The sequence below is a fragment of the Cyprinus carpio genome, chromosome B16 (genome assembly GCF_018340385.1).
Source record: "Cyprinus carpio isolate SPL01 chromosome B16, ASM1834038v1, whole genome shotgun sequence".
Lineage (NCBI taxonomy): Eukaryota > Metazoa > Chordata > Actinopteri > Cypriniformes > Cyprinidae > Cyprinus > Cyprinus carpio.
The window spans coordinates 16,885,507-16,906,495 of NC_056612.1; the positions used below are offsets into that span (position 1 = coordinate 16,885,507).

Consider the following 20,989-nt stretch of genomic DNA (forward strand, 5'->3'; position numbering starts at 1 on the left):
TGTGATTATTTGTTCTTCATTACTGTTTGTCTGAATAATTATTTAATTTTAAAACTTTAATTAATTAAAACTTTTTAATTTAATTTGCTTAACTGACAAATATAGAAATGGTACATGTCAACTTTTTAAAATAAAGAACACAGTTAAAATTGTGAAATTTCACTGGTATTGGTATTATTTCGACAAAACTAGCCAATATTAATAACACATAACTTTTCAGCTCAATATAAACATTCAATCAACATTCATTAGAGATCTGCACACAGATCAGTCCCTATAAAACTCAATAAATTATGCCACCTGACCTGTTTGAATCTTAATTTGAAGCTTTTCTTAGGAAATACAGACATATGCTGTTACTAAATTGATTAGTATAATATATTGTATAATATGTAATATAATATGAATACTGCTTTTAATCAATCATCAGCCCTGATTTCTATATAAGTGCTCTTCTAAACAGCAGTAGAAATATAATAAATTTATTGTTTAACAACATGAAAAGCAATGACATGTTGCAAAAATGTCATATAGGTTCATAACAACAAAACGGAGAGTAAATGATGACAGATTTTTAATTTTTGAGTAAACTGTCCCTATAAATGTATACAAAGACCAAAACAGAATATTCATTAAATCAGCACTTGATCTCATCTAGTGGGATTTGATTGGATTGTGAAAAATGGATTATGAAAATATTAATACTATTATTTTCTCCACCCACATGACCTGGGTTATATCAGCAAAATAAACACTGTTTCAGAAGCAGAGGAAGTTATTACATTTTGATGAAAGATTATCATATTTTTCATTAGAAAGCTGAGATTAGATGAATCACACCAACCATTTATAAAGGAAATTTAAAAAATATATTTCATGTTGTTTTTATGTCCCCACGGCCTCTTCATCTGAGCTGCTTATGAAAAAGGGCAAAGCCTTGTGTTTTTCTTCTTACCACCTCCCTTCAGTCCCAACTGATATCTACAGGATCTTCATCCTTAAACACCCACTCTTCATCTCTCTGTCTCTTTCATTCTCCACCTCCCGCTCTCTGTCTCTTTCTCCCTCTCTCTGTCTCTCTCCTGATTGGGATCTGCAGTCAAGCAGATTAACAAGCTCTGGCAGAAGAAGCAGGCAGCCCCCATACAACACACACACACACACACACACATACTAGGCACGTGCAACACGAGGCGAGCAAGATGAGAGCAAAAAGAGAGATATGTAGCAAGAGAGAAGAGGAGAGGCAGTATGCATACATATGCGTCTGTTCAGTCATGCATCAGTGTGAAAGCATGCCTGCCTGAATGTGTGTGTGTGTGTGTGTGTGTGTACAGTGAGCTGTAGGGTGAATGAGGGTTTTTCTCTGGGTGATTGTAAGCCACTTCATCATTTATAAACGGTGAATCTCCCTTACTTCATTGAATTGTCTCTTTTTGCCTGCCTGCCTGTCTCTTTTTGGTCTCTAAAAGTCAAATAACCAGGTAAAGCAGAGAAGACATAGACATGAGCCACAGGAAGAGTCTTCGGAACGGTACTGCCCCCAAAAACATCAGGCCAAACACTAGGAACTCTGTACAAGGTCTGCCTCTACTGTCACTTAGCCTCTCAATATTACATGAGACAGCCTTCAGCCTTTACACACACAAAGCAGCCCAGTCAGGCTTGAGCTCATGTGGCCCACAGCGGCCTAACGCCCTCACCACAGTGCATGCACGCATACACACACACACACACACACACACACCCACACACACACTCACTCTCTTAAGAGATTTCTGCAGCTGCAACTAACAGGAAACATGCACCTGTACCACAGGGGGCTTCTGCAAAAGAGTCATCAGTTTCTCAACATCACACACTGTACATTAGTATTCACCCTCTGATGACTGCATTTGAAACTGCACGGAATGACCACCTAATGTTGAAATAAACACTGCTTTTTCTGCACACACACACATTTGATGTCTTAAATTGAATATATATATAACAGTTCACCCAAAAATTACAATTCTGTCATTATTTACCAACTATCCTGTAGTTCCAATAGTATAGTATTTGTTCATATTTTACAGTGAACGAGTTCATAGCAATAACAAAATGGACAAAAAAGCACCACAAAATTGCACACTTGCACACTACAACCCGGATCTTAAGTCATGATAGTTTTGAATGAGTAAAAGACCCAAATTTGAGTTGTTATTCACTGATAATCTTTCCCTCTAGTAAGCCCAAGAACTAAAGCGACCAAATCACCGAACCAGTGAGTTGAGTACCAAATCTATCCAATTTGGAGACAAATCCTTTTGAGCTGTTTCTTTTCAATAAAATGAATGATCAAGTTGCACTGAATGATTCATTATGGAAAACACCTGCATTAAAGTGCATCAAGACAAGAAAATAAGTTTGGAATACTATGAGTAAATAATGACAGATTTTTTTTTTTTTTTTTTTGGATGAACTCTCTTTTAAATTCAGGCAGCATTCCAACTTTATTATCTGAGACACTCTTTAACTCTTCCGCTGAGGTTATATGATAGTTGTGTGTCAGTAAAAGACCTAAATTTAAGTTGTTATTCACTGATAATCTTCCTTTCCAGTAAGCTAAATCAAGAACCCAATTCATAAATTGCAATTCAAATAGCTTGGTCCAATTCATAAATTGCACTAAACTACACATTATACGAAACAGCTACATTAAGGTGCATAAGGATGTGAAAATAGCTACAGGCTCAAAACACCTTAGGAGAGAGTAAATGACAGAATATTCATTTTTGAGTGAACTATCCTTTTAATTCAAGTGGCGTTTCAGTTATACTATCTGAGACACTCTTCCGCTGCTGCTGATCTTTCCATGTTAACGTTATGCACCCCAGAACAACATGCTACACACACACGCAGTCGCCATCTTGTGTTGGACAGGACGGACACCGGATGGGCACCATGTGTGTGTTTGTGTGTAAGCCACTTTTTCCTCTCTGGCCAAAGGCAGGAGGTGGTAGAGGGTGCAGCTGTCCCTACCTCTCCTGTCCCACCATCGTCCAGGCAGTTAGCCAGCAGCGTATAGAGATCCACGAGCCTCTGAATCACCCTTCATGCTCTCTTGACGTTCACACACACACGCTTTCTCTCACACATGCACCCGGCCTCCCTATGGGTGAGTGTTTAGCTATGCAAAAGCCTTGCCATTTCTTGAAGAAATTGCAATGTTGTGAATTTACATTGTCACTACGGTATAACCAAGGTATTATAGACATGGGAACAAGGTAATACTATAATATTCTTAGAAGTATCATGTAAATTAAATCAAATTATCATGGTATTATCACGGTCTAAATCCATAATGAAGGTTCACTATGTAATGAAGTGACAAATTTAGCTTTGGTTACAGTATTCGATAAAGGTCAAAATAAATGAGGAGAAGCTTCATGAAAAAAAAAAAAAACTCATCGCAATTACAGACATTCCTATTTGGACGGGATCATTCTCAGAGGACTTGTGTGTTAGCCGGAAAACAGTAGGTAATTTGTACTGTGATTTTAACAAGGTTTCTGTGAGGAAAAACACACAAATTTACCTGGCCTCCTCAGGGAAAACTAGTCCCGACCAAATAGGGCTATTGACTGAACTACTGCAACCAAATTAACACGGTTCACAAAAGACAGGAAGGAAGGAATGAAGAGAAGGAGCAAACAAATAAAGGACGAATGAGACCAACAAACAAACAAAAATTTCCTGCCACCTGAAATTGGGAGGATTCATGGTGGGCTTGTACAGTATTGTCTGTGTTACCTCGATGATGTCTGCGTTGGTCCTGCTTTCGTGCGGCTCATTGTACTCAGTGTATTTGAGGAGCACTTTGTCCATGTCGGTGCTGGCATACTGGAAGAGCTTGTTTGAGTGATTGAAAATAATGAGGGCAATCTCGCAGTCACACAACACACTGAGCTCATAAGCTTTCTTCATCAGACCAAACTTCCGTTTGGTGAAGGTCACCTGTGGATAAAGAGAGAAAGATTAGTTTAGACAGGGAGAAAAAGATGATGGTTGAAATGAAGGGTGAGAACTGAAAACTATATCCGTGTTTACAGTTAAACAAAAAAGAAGATACTAAACTTATAGTTCACCAAAAGCAACTGATTACACACATTCATGTTGTTCCAAACCTGTATGACTTTCTTTCCTCTGTAAAACTCAAAAGAAGATATTTTGAAGAATCTATTTTAATTTTTGACTTGTTTAGAGTTCACTTAATTGTTAACATTTCACTGTCTGGGAAGACATAAATGCAAATTTGGTTGACTCCGGATTAGCCACCCAAGAGCTGATTTTTCTCTCTCAGAACTGACCAAACAGTTTTCTACCGCCTTCTTGCTCTCTGCTAGCAAAAGTGCCACCTCTATACAGAAAGTTTTTCTGCTCAAACCCAGGACTCCATAACCTTAAGAGCTTGACGTTCTTAGCAGACAGTGATTGCATCTCTGTAAATAAAAACCCTTTTCCATTAGGTGAAAGAATCTCCTCCACCTCAACAATCAGAGAGCTGATGTTCCTTCTCTCCACACCAGCACCAGGATAAACACCAGCAACATAATTGCCATCGAAAATAGAAATCGCAGGTAACCAATGGCAACAGGAGAACACAACTTCATCATTGTGAAGAATGTTGAGAGGCAGCGACCTGACTTCTTTCCGCTCCTCTCTCGATCCAATTAACCTCAGGGCGGAATGCTTACCTACTGACCTTTACTGCACACGCGGACTCTAGCTCGCTCTCTCACCTGCTGCTGCCTGTCAGTTCTGGATACCTCTGTTCTTCTACACCTCTCCTATATAGTTGCCTCGATGCTGGAGTTTGGTAATTAAAAAGCACATTTTATTGCAGCAAAGACTGTAGTTCATGTCCTCTTCTTGCACTCTTTAATTCTTTAATTGCCCAAATACCTGTTACACCACAAGAAGGTCGGAAGGACAAGATGTGCGAAGCAGAATCATTTTCTGGAAGAAATCTCAATTAAATGAGGCCTAATCTGGGTCAGACAAACTACAAGACTTTTTTTTGTAACTTTGTAAAAATATGATTAGTCAGGCACACCTGAGGGAGACAGAGAGCGCTGACACAGCGAAGCAGGCTAAGGTTGAGTATGCACACCTGCTCCGGTCAGAGTGACTACACCTATCAGCACAACTGTGACCAGAAAAACATTTCCCACATATTCTCACCAACATGGAGGGAAAGATTACACAATAGTGAGCAGAACTTCTAACTCCAAACTAAACACAATTAATTACTTTAAGCTACACTGTTGTGAAGTTTGTGATTTAATGGGTTTTATATGACAGGCTTACTGCTGGAGCAGAGAGAACAGAAATGAAGCTTAGGGGAACACCACTTAGGTGGATATAACAAAACAGCAAAGAATGAACACTCATCTTAACAAAACTCAAACATTGCAGTGTTTGTACAGTTATCGAAAACTAAAAAGCAAAGTACATGAAAATTAAAGTGCCCCTATTATGGGTAATAAAAGGTTCATATTTTGATTTTGGGAGTCCCCAACAACAGGTTGACATGCATGCAAGGTCAAAAAAGACTTTCATTGTCTTATAATATGCATTTATTTTTACCTTACTCGCCTAACGATTCCCAACTGATTTGCTCAATGATTAATTTTTCCAAACCCCTCTTTTGCGTGACGCTAATCTGCGGTGATAGGTCCGTCTGGTCACATTTTAGTTTCCTCATGCCTGTAATGCCTGATAAAGCAGCATTTGTGAGCGCAGTGCTTCTTTGTGAACAGCGTTACCAGGGAAACCACTATTTTTACCTCTCCAGAAGCGGCATCTAGTGGCAAAGAATGAATTAGCATTTTCATTCGGACCAACTTGAAAAGACCAACAAGTGGGCGGGCAATATGCTAATGTTTCATGTTGACGTCAACATGAAACTGCTTGGGATTCATTTTAAAAACGACTCGTTTTAATGATTCAGAGTGGACTCTTTCTTTTGAGAGACAATAACTTTATACATGGCGCACTTCCAGATTTAAAACTTTGCAGGATGTTTTCATTCACTAAGAGCTGTGTTACACACTGCATTAAAGGTAATTTTCAAAAATCCATAATAGGGGCACTTTAATATATACATATATTTGCAAAACTGAAACTAAACTAAACTTAAATTTTCATAACTCTATGTGAAGAATTTCATAATTAAATACCACAAAAATACCACATACTAATAGGTTATGATAAATTAAGGGTCTGTTCACACTTAAAATGAACTCTGGTATGATTGGCCTGTTAGTGAGGTACATTTGAGTAAGTGTGAACGCTGCAAGCGAACCCTCATACGCACCAAACAAGTGCTAAAAAGATGGGTCTCCTTCTGCTTCCGAACAAACTCTGGCATGGTTCAAATGAAATATGAATGCAACATGGACCAAATACTTCTAAACGAGCCAAAAACAGAATGTAATGACAAGGAGTATCGCTATGTGACGACGCGGAACAAGCAGTGTATCCAAAACAAAATGAGCAGAGGGCAAACCTGGAAGTAAAGTGCCTTTTATGAACTCTTCTTGAGTTTGACGGTGGTAAAAAATAAATAAAATCATATGTAAACGCAACAATGAGCGTACTTAGTCCAGCAGACAGCATTAGGTGTTTTCGACTTAAAGCGGTGCTGAGCAGACAATAGGTGAATGAGTACTTTGAGATCATATACTGATCGGTCTGCGCAGCGCCACTTTACCTCGAACACACTTATTAATTGGGGTGTTCGGTAAATTATGTCATGAAATATACATCATTCAACCCGACCAATCAGGTTGTTAATGTATGACAATGCCTTTAGGTTCAGTATCTTTAGGTTCGCTGTCAAAAATGCCAGTGTGAACACTAAGCGGACCAGGACCTAATGTATCGTGTTACTTCTGTTTGGTCCTGAACAAACGAACCAAGAGAACCGAACTACAAGTGTGAACGCACCCTAAATTGCATTTTATTTCAATTACATTTAAAAAACATGAAGTGCCTCAGAATGACATTAGATAGCCCTGAAAAATTTTATGCAGTTGAACATATTACCTTTGGCAGCCCTAAAATATTACAAGTAAAACTCTGTATCCATAGACTAAAACAAACCCTCGAAGCTCGACATTAAAGTTTTACAGATGATAATTTTCTTGTTATGGCTAAAAACTAATATCACTGGCGACTATTATATTTCTATTTTGTCTAAAAAGATGATCAATTAGGTTTAAATGTTGAAAAGTGAATTTAGGCATCATAACATCATAACGTACTATATAAAAACAGATATTTGATTTTCTAAAAAATAACATGATAATTATGTATCCAATACAGTCTGTAAAATATACTGATTAATTAATAAAACAAAATCAGCCAATAACCAATATGGTACCAATATTCTGAATAAAACTAATACTAAAACTCAAAGAAACTAAAGGTAACTATTATATGTAAAAATTAAGGAAAGCTAAACAAAATCCTGCTGCATCAGTTGAGCCAGAAATTGAAAAACCTCACGACTCAAAAAAACAGCAATGCTTTGAAAGCACCGGTGTTTACACCCTAAGGGAAGACAACCTATGAGTAGTTAACTTGTAGTTGTCTCTGCTTATTAAACCGGGATTGGAAAAAGTACTTATACACGTCAAAATCCACACTTCAACAATATATCAACAGAAACCTTGCATTGGAGGAGTAAGATTTGATTTTGCCTCAGACTGTTTGTCTTATACAAGATGTCTAAATCACTAATGCAACTAAGGCAACTCACAAAAGTCAGAACTAATAAGAAAGGTTTCTGTTAAAATGCCAATAATATCTTTCAGGCTCTCCTGAGTATCCTTGGTGTGTTTCATTCAGAGAAAGCTGCCAAAATTAATAATTTTCAGTTACGCTATTTAGAAGTCTCTTATGTTGAACTAAAAACACTGCCACTGCAGACAGTCAGGCTTTGTGCTCACCTGTCTGTTACGCTCGTCTGTGATTCGCTGAATCTGGATCTTTTTCCTCCCCATGGCTGCTGTGATTGGCCGAGCAGGGGTGGGGTCAAGGTTGGGGGTGTGGTGAGGTCAGAGGTCAAAATTTCTCGAGGCAGTTACAGGAGCACAAACAGCGACTAGTCGCCTCTGTGTATGAAGATGTGTGTGTGTGAGAGAGTCTCTCTCTCTCCGTATGCCACCTGTCTGAGACAGCTGGGCTCACCCGTCTTCCTCCACTGATAAAAAAAAAGGAAGGAGGGAAGGAAGAAAGAAAGTATGTGGCCTCCTGGTCGGGCCTTCAGATCATTGTCTGCTCAGGGTGCATGTCATCCGACAGGTGTCTTTTCTGATATCCAACCCCCCCGGAAAAATCTGGTGATGAAGATGAAGATGGTCTTGTGATGAATTCTGTGAAAGAAAGGAGAGACCAGAATGTAAAATCAAAACTGGTGTAACCGCAAAATACTAGGGTAGTCAATCGATTAAAACATTTTTAATTTTTTTGGGGTGGATCACAAATAAATTACATGTATCAACATCAAAGTAATTTAGAAAAGAGACAGAAAAACAGACAAATGGGCTTCTTACAATATTACAGTAAAAACTTTTGATATTTGCTAAATATACTAAATTATTTTACTAAATATGCTGGTTAACTTATCAAAATTAATTGCGACGAATCACATATACTGTACACAACTGTTTAACAGTTTAGAGTGGGTAAGATTATTTTTATGTTTTTGAAAGAAGTATAATATGCTTACCAAAGCTGCATTTATTTTTAATTACCATTGCAGTAAAAATTGTGAAATATTTGTACAATTTAAAACAATTTAATATATTTTTCAAATGTAATTTTTATTTCTGACCAAGCTGAATTTTCATTAATCATTAATCCAGTCTTGAGTCACATGATCTTGCAGAAATCATTATAATATGCTGATTTGATGCTCAAAAATGAAACTGTTTATTATTATCAATGTTGAAAACGGTTGTACTGCTCAATATTTTTGTGTAAACATTTTTTTATTTTCTTTTAATGACTAGAAAGTTCAAAAGAATAGCATTTATTTAAACGTAGATTAGTTTTGTAACTGTAAATATCTAAATGGTTACTTTTGAACAATACAGTGTATCACTGCTGAATAAAAAAAAAAAAAAACATTTTTCAAAAAATTTAAATATCTTACTGACCCCAAATTGTGAACAGCAATGTACATCAATATTTACAATATTTTACATAATTAATTGTAACAATTTAACAGCCCAACAAACTACAACAGAATTTAAATGACATGCTCTGCTACCTACTTCTGTAATTTTATGATTATAATCTTGATTAAAGATTTTTATTCCTAATCATTTTTCTTAATAATTTCGAACACAAAGTCTGTCAGACAATCTGCGGCCTGTGATTACTGTGTCACCTACTCACTCACCCCTATATTTAAGCAAATGAAGGGAGAATTTCAAGCCTCCAAACTCTAGGGTTCCCACACTTTCTTGTCAGTAAATTTCCATTATTTTTCCAGGATTTTTACAAATCCATTTATCAAGATTAGACTCACAACTAGTAATTTCTTGCTTATCAAATCATTCAAAACTAATCATAAACTACAATACCAATTTCCATGACTTTTTAAGATATTGTCAATTTCTTTTACAAGCAGGGAAATCACACTTTAGAAATTTCCTGATATTGCTAGGTTTCAGGACCATAATGGGAACCCTTAAACTTTTAAAGAGCTGCCAGGACAGAATAAACAAACCTCACCTCAACCATAGCTAGATTTCCTCTAAACAACACATCACATGACATCCACATATACGGCTGGGCAGAGCCCCTTTGCGTAGCCTAGCAGAGCCCGATTATGTGTTCTTGTTCACAAATCGCTGACGCCGATGTCGCTTACAGACCTAAAGCAACTTCACCTGCAGGGAAACACCTGCTGAAGTGTCTCTGTGCTTGAGTGTGTCATCCAGTAGCACACTCAGTCTTCTCTCACTAACAAGTCTCCCTTTTAGCTGTTTAGTCAAAAGGGATATTTTAGCCACGTTTGAAGGTTAAGTGAATTTTTCACTTTATAATATTAAAAAGCCATGTTGAAACAAACAGCGAGAACAGATGCCTGGGAGCGAGATGGCACAAGTTTGTGTGTGTGTATGAATGAATGGCTGCATGAATGGATTTACTGCAGCCTAAGAATTGACATATGGGCCAGGATAATTTTAAAACATGCTTTTATTATCTCTGCCTTCGATTAAAAAACAACCAAGGGCTTAAAACACAATTCTATATATATATATATATATATATATATACACACACACATCCAGACTGTATACACTCATGCTCACACATCCCCACATGACTGCTGACACAAACTGCCTCCCTGATCAGGGAAGCCTGCAAACTTCCTCATTACCTCTTTTCAGGTCAAAGTGCACATGCTCAGAGACAAGTTGTGTGTGCGAATTACACGTTCTTACTTCCTTGCCACTTTCCTTGCAATAAAAAGCAACAAATAGCCCCAATTTTTCCTTCAAGTCGAGACTTGACATGAATTCTAGGCCTCTTCAGAATTACTGTTGAGTAGAAGCATATTAAAGACTGTAAAAAGAGCGACTGGAAAAGTTCTTCCACCTTGTTCCTGCAAAATAAATTCCTTCTGGTAATGTAAACACTTTCAAAGGGTTGTGGTTTGTTCGAGCCAACCGACATGTCAAAATTACATCATAGCAATCCTGATAGGCCGATGGCACCGTGAGAATGCTAAAGTATTAACTCTTCTAGGCTATTTTTTCTCTTCTGAGAAGCAGACAGGAAATATGTTTCCCATTACAGGCGTTTAAGCTTAAGAAAACTGAATAAAACAACAACAAACACATCTGTAATAGTAAAATAAACAATTTTGCCAAAAGAAAAAAATTGCCACATCATTGTGTGGTTATGGCATCAGTTTTGATTGGAAATTCTGTATATGCACATACAATCTGAACTCTACACAGCTCCTGTACTAATGAATGAATTAAAGACAGTGAAAAGTGTCTTAAGAAACATACGCCATTCACTCTGTTAACTTCAGTGTTCTCCTTTCATAACAAAACAACTGAAAAAGATGTCTAGGACTACAAAACTCACCATCACTTTTTGTTTGTTGAGTGACAGAAAAGGTCAGAACGCAGTAGCTCAAATACTCTTATACACAACCCAAGCTGCTGGGCATGACAAAACAATCCCTGTCACTAGTTTCATCACTTCTTCCACAGTCAAATATTTAGCGTGTGTGTGTGTGTGCCCATATACGTTTATGTGAGTTTTCTAACTCCAAATGGAAGGATGTGTCGACAGGAAAGGTTTACTCAGCCGGCCGTCAGCAACACAGACTTGAGTTTAAAGTGAGTCAGAGTGCGTTTGTGTGTTTTGGTCTGCGGGGCCAATACATGAAAAGACTTCTTTATCTGCAGTGAGAGTCAGTCTGACCTTTCACCCTGTGAGCGCTGAGAGGGGCTAATTCCCAGCTCTGATCTCAGTCGCTTCACAAGGGACCTGGAAAGTGTCCACAGACTGCGGTCCCTCACAGTCAGACTCTCTAACCACAGAGAACTCATAAAGTGCTGCTTGATAATGCTATTCAAACCGGGGGCTGTAAGAGGATATTAGAGAGTCAACAAGAAAAAATTATTTTATTTAGGATAAATTAAATATTTAATTTAACTGCATTTTTAAACTTTTTTTTTTTTTTTTTTTTTAGAAATTATCAAATCAGTTTTATTTTGATATTATTGTACAAAACTAAAGTATTTATTAAAAATAAACTGAATAAATTATTAGAATATTTAATTATATTGACAACATTAGGTTTGAAATATCAAATATGCATACAATTTGGTGAAGTAAGAAAGAATGATGGTGACTGTATGACCGACTAAACTAATTATTACATTTTAACAGGGAAATAAGGGTAGTGTTTGCCCATGCAACACTTGCACTACAAATGTCAGGGTGTTAGGGTGTACTGTTTGGTTTTTAGCACATTTTATGCGGTTGTTAAAATGTGCTTAAAGTCAAAAGATTCAAGATACTGCAAGAGTCCTCTGTCAATGTAAAAAGTTTTTTTATGCAAATTATCATCTGGCAGGTGAAAATTACAAGTCTCATTGCTGAGAAAAATAACAGCACACTTCCAACAGGCTGCATGATTTTAGGTATTATATAAGTTTATAGGACAAATAGTACGGGACAGGTTACATGACAAAGTTGGGGAACTCTGGGGTTTGTTTAGATCTCTAACCTTAAGGGTTAGCAAGCACCGCAATTAAACAATAAAGAAAAAACAAAGAAGGTTACTGATAAAACACTGGTTCCTTTCCGTTTTCTCTAGTAGGGGAAACCCCTACAACCAAAAACAAAAACCTTCTTATCTTAAATTAGTTATGCTCATGAAAACTAATGCACAATAAATAAACACATTTATGTTCATGAGCGCACAAGTGCTCACACACACACACACACACACACACAAACACGTGTCAGCACAAGGCATTTCTCACTGCTCTCAGAGCAAAAAGGTGAGCCGTTGTATGATGCAGCTGTCACACACACATACAGGGGAAGGTGTTATAATTTTGAGTTGTGGCTTGCTCATACCACTGAGGAAATCCTGCGGAACCAAGCTTCAGCGTGCAACACAAGCAAAACAACATTTACACAGGCTTGCAAACAAGTGAAAAAACACCTTTGTGTAAACACATCCAAAGACACACGCTGCTAGTGAAGAAAAACCCAAGAGGGGGAAAAAAAAGTCACAAGTTTGTGACCTTTTGCTATATCGAGTAATTCTCCATCTTCAAGTAGCTCGGACCCACACAGTTGGGCTGCAGTGCTTCTTGCAAGGACTCTGAAGTACCAGAGCTCTGCTGGGATAAGCGCACGCTGCCCTCGTCCATGTGTGGGCATATGGTATTCTTTGCAAGCGCGTGTGCGTGTGTAAGCATATCTCCTCCACGGGGTGTGTGTGAGAGAGTCCAGTTTTGTTATCCCTGCCTGTAACTAGAGGCAGAGTGGCCTGGGGCTTGGAGATAAGGAACCGTGCCAGAACTGGGTTTGGACCGGGTCCAAAGCTGTGCTGAGAAATCCATCACCTTCCCAGCTCAGAGCAGGAGGTCACCGACTGGGACAGAGAGTTGTTTAATTCGGCCGTTTACAGTTTCCGTACATTGGTGCTATACAAAACGCCCCATGACCACAGCTCTGTCACCGCCAGCAATATCTCAGCACTGCCGGAGCCAATAAAAGCTATTTTGTACTGAGGGAGAAAGCTAAGCGTGCTGATTGAGATATTGTGACACTAGAATGTAAAGTATAATAGATGTGAATGGAGACCAGTGCACCAAAGAATGCATATATATGTATATAACATAAATCAATGATTCCAAGTGGAAATTTCATTTTGCAAACTTACGGAAATGAAAATGCATTTTACACATTTACTCAAAAAATTAATAAACAAAAAACTGTTTCCAATCCATTGACAAAGTTGAAAAAAAAGTTGGAACTGATGATGCAGATTATCACATAATATCAGCAATAAATCAGTTTTTATCACTAGAAAACTCAAATGCTAATGACTAAATCAAAATGGACACAATTTACTTTTCTTAATACTTATTCCTGGTCTTGCGGTGCATAATTTGTTTGCATGTGTGATCGCAAATTTTAAAAATGGTCTTCAAAAAGTAACTCATCCCTTTGAACTACCTGTCATTAGAGGCCGCTTTTCATCAAAGCAATTCCCAATGGATAAAATCAAGCTGAATCATTTTGCTTAGAAATAAGCAACTTTATGGATAGCAATGGACAATATTTTTTGGTACCATATCAGTTAGCGGCCGTTATTAAAGATTTTTTAACGTATAGGTTTTAGGCAATGTTCATTTCCCCTATTAACACTGTTAAAGGCAACCTTTAGCAATTCTCTTTTAAATTTTTACAATTCATTTTAGTGTTTTTTTTTTTTCATCATTTAGATAGAATAGCAACATTTTAATATAGGCCACGTATAAGCTTCCCATCTGCCCAATCATCAACGTATCAGTATCAGCCAGAATGGTAATAACTCTCATTACAAAAGCAAAATAGGTCAGAAATGCCGTTTCATGTTGATTTTAAGCTCAATTTCCAAACTATACTAGAGTAAAAGGAAATTAAAGCAAGCTTATCTGCTATATGACTTATGAAGAAGACAAAAAACAAGCTTGGTTGGTCCAACATGGAGCCACAAAGAAATTGTGGTGGAGCAAAGGTTATTTGAGGTTTTTTTTTTTAGCTGCGTGCTGTTCAAAACATTAGCAGCAGCTAAACTGGGGCAAAAATGGAGCCCTGTGAGACCCTCCAGCGATTTACTCCAACCTTGGGGTTGTACTGCCAGCACCAACTGCAGGATATTTCCAGCCTGTTGACTCAACCTCCCCGCACGGCAGGAACTCACCCTGTCCAATATGGCTACTCGGCTGCTGACCGCAGCGCATGATTTCTGTTTTTCAACACAGACGTTTGTCCAGTACACAACGTATACTGATGATACGGCGGTGTTCGATGCCGAGTGCCGTCACTGGACTTCCTCCAGGAGCAGGGAGATAGGTGGTGTAACGTCTGCCAAACCACAAGTGTAACCCAGTCTCTGAGATGGGGGAGGGCGCTGGGTACGGCACTGCAAGGACAGCATTTCAGGGGGAGGGGTGTAATGGATCTGTGGTCTTCAGCTTGTGAATCACACCATTGCTGTCTGTCTCATCAACTCTGAAAGGAAACTACAATGCTAGGTTACTACTTTAAACCCTAAAAAAAGTGTTTTTTTTCTGGTGTCAGGCTGTAGGATTCAATTAGTTTTTTCTTCTATACTCATTTGACAAACAAAACACTTGTGAACAGATGAAACACAGTTGTCTGTTGTGTTGTCTACAGTACTGTAGGCTGTTGTTTACACCAGCTTATCGTTTCAAGCATCAGTGTGGACAATGTGGTCAAACTTGTCAGTTTACAGCAGTGCCACATGGCTGAACAAAGCCAAAGTGATAAAACTCTCAGGCTACTGCATTAGGTTGCAAATACCGACATATGCAGACTAACATGCTGTTCTAGGGTCAGGTAAATCTTTTTCCCTCTCACCATCCATGACACTGATCCGTCACTAGGGATGCAACGATTAACCATGAGCCGGTCATAAATAGATTCAAATATGTGACGATTCAAATCGGTTGAGATGCAAAACAAATCGCGATACAATTGGAGTACGAATTTATATGAATGTATCTCTGAGGGGAACTGACCATCTATTAGAAAAGTTTACTTGGTATTTTCTTTTTATCTTGGCTCTGAACGATGCATATTAAAGTAGTGTTCATATAAGCACAGCGCTGCTTTGTTCACAGTGGTAACCTCGGAAACGCTGTATCATTGCTGTTCATAAGCGCCACCTGCTGTCAGAGAGTGAATCTGCGTCTCATTCAGCTCCTCTGCTGTTTCGTTCAGATATGTTTTATGTAGTATACAGTTTCACAAATCTAAAGTCAGACCTTTCTGTTTTTGCTTCAAATTTCGAAACTTATATAATCTAATTTAGATTAAAAACTATTTATGCTGCATGTATGCTGCATCTTTGTTTGGATCATGATTCGAATCCAGTGGTTGCCTCTAATTTTAAATGGAAAGAGAACACACAAAGCCTTAGTTTGTTCATATTAAGAGATTTCTTTTATTTGTGTAATTTGTTTTATTTGGGGTTTGTTTTAAAATTTCGTTAAAATTTCAATTTCACAAAGAAACGGTCAGCAATAGCCTAATAAAACGACACCTTTTCACGTCTTCGGTCTCATTTTGTTAAAAAAATTGTGAGAAAATCGAATCGTGAATCGAATCAAATCGTGAGTTGAGTGAAACGCTACATCCCTATCTGCCACTAAAGGTCTTGGAGACACACACACACCTTCCCTTGCAGCATAACGTCTGTGACATCAATGTGACAATTGGAAAGGAGGGTGTGTTACCAGCGGTTTGTCATGACCACGTCATGAGCAGTTAGTTACACAACAAAAACAAATTTTTTTTGGTTCCAACAAAAGATAAGCTTGTCGGTTCAGTAATATATCAAAATCACAATCAGAAGACAAGCTAGACAAGGAAGAAGATGTCATTCGTGTTTCTGTAGAAAAGCTCAAGAGTGAAAGAGAAGCGCAAGTAATGTTGGATAATGAGACACAATAATCTGATACGCCACAAGACTGGCAGCTATAAACATACATACTGATCTTTCTTTCCTGTTAATACTGACACTTTTTCTCAAGTGAAAAGCACTGTAAACAACAAGAACATCTTTTTATTATTATTATTATTATTAAACAGATATGATTTGTTAAACTAGCCTTAATCCAATAAAATGAGCAAGAACAAAATCCTAAAACAAATATAAGTCAATATGCACTACCATTCAAAAGTTTGGGGTTAAATTTTGCTCACCAAGGATTTTTTTTAAAACAGTAATATCGCAAAATATTTTTACAATTTAAAATAATTGTTTTTTTGTATTGGTTGAATATTTAGCATGTTACATATTTTGTAATAACTTGTATACATATGTAATTTATTTCTGTGATGGCAAATTTTCAGCATCATTACTCCAGTCTTCAGTATCACATGATTCTTCAGAGATCATTCAGATATGCTGATTTGGTGATAAAAAAAACATATTTTATTATCATAAATGCTGAAAACAGTTGTGCTTATTAAACTGTGACTTTTTTTTTAGGATTCTTTGACAGAGTAAAAAAGTTCAAAAGAACAGTATTTGAATAAAATAGAAATCTTTTATAACATTATAAAATGTCTATAATATCAATCAAAATTAAAATAATACATCTGTATTGTATAAAATAATTAATTTCTTTAAAAAACCCAAAACGTCTGAAAAGCAATGCCCGTTTTTCATATTAAACTAAGACTGAAATTGCTGGTAAAATCATTAGACAGTATTAAAAAAAAAATTCCAGCACACTGAAAAGAAGTAGTATTCTGATAAAGGCGCATAAAAAGCAAAAGAAAGATTGAGAGAGGCAGACAGAGATGTGTAGAGTGAAGCTGTCATGCATTACAGCACATGGTCCTGTCACACCACACCACTCTTCAACGTTCGGAAATACCCTGAAGGCAACACAATGTTCATGTCAACCCGATCTCTTAGTGACGTTTATGGAATATACAAATCTAAAAAAAAAAAACTACTAAACTATTTTAGGATGTTACTGCTCTATTTTTGTGTCACATTCAGTTATTTTTACGAAAACCAAAGCGTTCAAGTATGAAACTACATAAAAAGAAACAAAGTTACACTATCTTAAAATAGTGTAACTGGTATAAAATTAAGCTCCTTCTTACCCCTTACAAGTAATGATGAACAAAAAGCCTCCAATTCGATCCACACGGTTCCTTTCCAGTGAAGCAACAAATAAAATCCAAGCGGACTACAACATAGCTCGTCCCTTGACCTATGCCTGGCTGACAGTGGAGACCGGTTCAGCAATGAGCTTAATGCAGAGCGCACAGACCCCCAGCCCTCCTCTCAGAGAACCCCACCCTCACCCTTTGCCCTAATATGCCTTTAGCAACTGCCTTCAATCCATCAGTGTCTTTGGATGTAATTGAGAGGGTGGATGGGTGTCAGGATTGGGACGCTTGTCAGTATGTCAGATCCTCTGTTCTCCTGCCTGTACATGTGTGTGTTAAATGTAGTGGCAGCTGCCTACACACCTTTTGTTCCGACACCCCTTTGCGATGTCTCTGCTGTCACAGCTGTAGCAAATTCAACTTTTTGGGTCCAAAGCTGCTGCAGGCGACACCCCACGCCGGATCTTTATAAAAAAAAAAAAATAAAAAAAAAATCCTGCATACTAGCTCTGCATTTAGTATGGAAACCATTTTATACATAAGTAGCAACAACCTGTTGTTTTCAGTCTTTTCGGAAGAACAATCACGGTTTCACCAAGAACAAATCTTAAGATTTGCCCTTTCCTGACCTCAAAATCTCAGAAGGGCTTTCGGAGGGTGTGGGAATGCAAAGGCCATGGGTCTGTAAAACTGCCATGTCAATGAGTTTCCAATGGGATGGACAAAAAAAACCAAAAACATTTTGGGCACAAATCACGATAGGCACTGAGAATGTTACGGGTTGAGGAGGAGGTCTGGACACTGCAGTTTCTCACAAAGAGTAACTTATATGGATAAATGTTGTGGATAAGAGAACGGGGGGAAATGAAATCCTCCCTATGCTAAAATAAATCTAAAAATCCCACAATAGAGAAAAAAAAAAACAAAAAAAATCACCACAACAAAAAACACGCGAGCCAAAATCAAGGACACAATTGCTAGAACAACAAAAATCATTGACTGGTCATCAGTCTGCTAAGATCCTGTTTCCTTGTTAACTCTCTTTCACTTTCTGTGTAGAGAAAGAATCGCATATTCAGGTTTGGGAGGAGCAACTAAATGTTATATCGTTGAACAACATACCTCACAACCATGTAGAGACACTTTAATGTGCCCCCATCAAATATGGAAGTTACAGTGCACATGGCATCAGCTAATGTTGGCTAATACAGAAGCGGTTATAGTTAGTTTTCAGCAAAAGTGTATTTAATGAATTTATGGAGTTACAATATAGCTGTATTTGGCAAATTTAAATACAAAAGAATGAAAGGAAACAACTTTTTTTAAATTATATTTTGTATTTAAAAAAAAAAAAGGAATCCATTTTGTAAATCATCTTTTTTAAATAAATTTTTTTAAGAAAACAAAATGTCACATTTAATGAAAAATTTAAAATTTTGAACACTTTTTAACACACACACACACACACACACACACACACACACACACACACACACACACACACACACACACACACACACACACACACACACACACACACACCATAAATAAATGGAGAATGATATTTGACACTTTCATTTATTCTCTTTTGGTCAGACTGCAGTGTAAACTTGTTTTTCATTCTACAAAATATGAACGAAATAAGATTTTACACAGGATATGAGCAAAGTTTGTTTCGTTTCCCTATTTGTGCGTTGTCATACAAATACAACACAACATTACCATAAATCCAGGAAGAAGTTTGATTTTCAGGGATTTTTTAGTTTCACATATGGCAGAAAAAAAACATCAGTTACTCTATCATGTCTTTCCATATCCCCTTTTCAAGAAAACGCACTGTCATAAAAGGATTCCCATACCAGGAACAGCTGCATGCATGTGGCCTTTTAACTAACCAGACCAAATAACAGAACAAGAACTGTCCTATTTAAATGACTTGAGCTGAGTTCTGCAGACAAATATCACTGTTAAAAGCTTCTTCCAATAGTGCTTTAACATTTCAGATGTCCCTCAGTGAAATATATCTGAAGAATAAACATGCTGTTCTCATGCACTGATGTAAAAGAAATGTGCTGAAAAGAATCCGTCATCACTAAAACGCTCTGTATCTCCCCTCCTAGTCAGACGGTCACAGCTACAGGGTAAAGGTCAAGATGAGCTAGATGAGTCCTAACAGACAACGCAACCTGTTTGTCTTTGCCTAAGCCCCTTCAGCTGCTACTCGAGAAGACAGTGCCACAATCTGAAATAATTTCCTCTGACCCTTCAAACAGCTCTCAAGCTGGCACAAGCCAGAGCTTCTGTTAAACCAAGACTTATTCCAAATCTGTTAAGCTTTACTCTAGACATTCACAGAAAATAAACACAAAAATGTAAAGCAATATAGACAATATTTGAGACTTGCAAAATTCTCTGAAGAAAAATTGAGCAGTCTGTAAAACTCGCTGACACAGTCCTGCTATTAAGGTGTTAAGGGTTTTTAGCAAGTTACTATGGGGTTCCTAGAGGTTTATTTACTGGTTCTCATCAAGAGAGCCCACACTCAATTATCTATGGCCACCATTTACACCTGAACATGCACTGTCTGCAATCTGATCTCTGAAATTTGGAGGTTGCCTGGGATAATACTAATCACATTTAATGAAAGTGTTAATGTAAATGTGCTTGCAAATGCAATTAAAAAAAAAAAAAAATTTTTTTTAACTGCCTATTTTGGATCAAAATATACACATACAAAGCTGTAAAAAAATTTCTTTATATACTGCATTATTATCATTATATTGTAATCAATAGGAGCACAAGTTGAAATTGCTACTGAACCGAAAAGTTATGTTAGCTAACCATATAAAATTTGTCTTTAGTATATTACTTCCATTATGGACATTACTTCAGTCAATACATTTATGTCTGGCTGATAACAGAATACTTCTAATTTTAACACCGAAACAAGCATTTTCTCTTAAGCTACTTTGAAATAATATATGTAGCTAAAAGCGCTATACAAATAATCTTGTATAAAAACAGTAAAACCTAAAATCACTCTCTACAAATGCATTTAGGCATCGCAAAATTTCACATATTCATTGAGATTGGCTAAAAATTACATTTAATAGTGTTTAAATTAACTTATTAGCATTTTAAAAATGAACTTTAAGTGAGCATTAGATGAAGGCAAAGGTAATCTAACTGTAAAAATAGAGCAAACGAGCAAGAACAATTAAAATACTACAACACTGCCTGTTATTGATAAATGTACAAATTCTCTAATATTGGCTGATAACTCATATAGTACCACTCTATCATGCATGCCTAGATGATTTCACTGCAGCTTTCCACGTGCTGGGTTGATCAGAGTCTAAACCAGTCAAGGACATAAACGTCCTTGGGCCTGTACTATGACAAAGAACCATCAGCTGTCAGTAAGAAATGATATCTTCTCCTTCCAATGTTTAGGAGGGTGAGAAGTGATGGGTCTCCGGTGTTAAAAAAAACAATTCTCAAAAGGTATTAAACATGAGAGAAGCGGCCCACACAC

At 37.2% G+C, this 20,989-nt stretch overlaps 1 protein-coding gene across 1 annotated transcript in view; it reads right to left on the reverse strand.

The window, feature by feature from the left end:
* The window catches only part of LOC109059568 (myocyte-specific enhancer factor 2D-like), a 56,359-nt gene that overhangs the window by 22,218 nt on the left and 13,152 nt on the right, over window positions 1–20,989 (reverse strand). Inside the window, 2 exon segments of the mRNA XM_042741142.1 lie at window positions 3,793–3,996; window positions 7,995–8,420. Of these exon segments, the coding sequence (XP_042597076.1) occupies window positions 3,793–3,996; window positions 7,995–8,048 (258 nt within the window). The 5' untranslated portion in view covers window positions 8,049–8,420.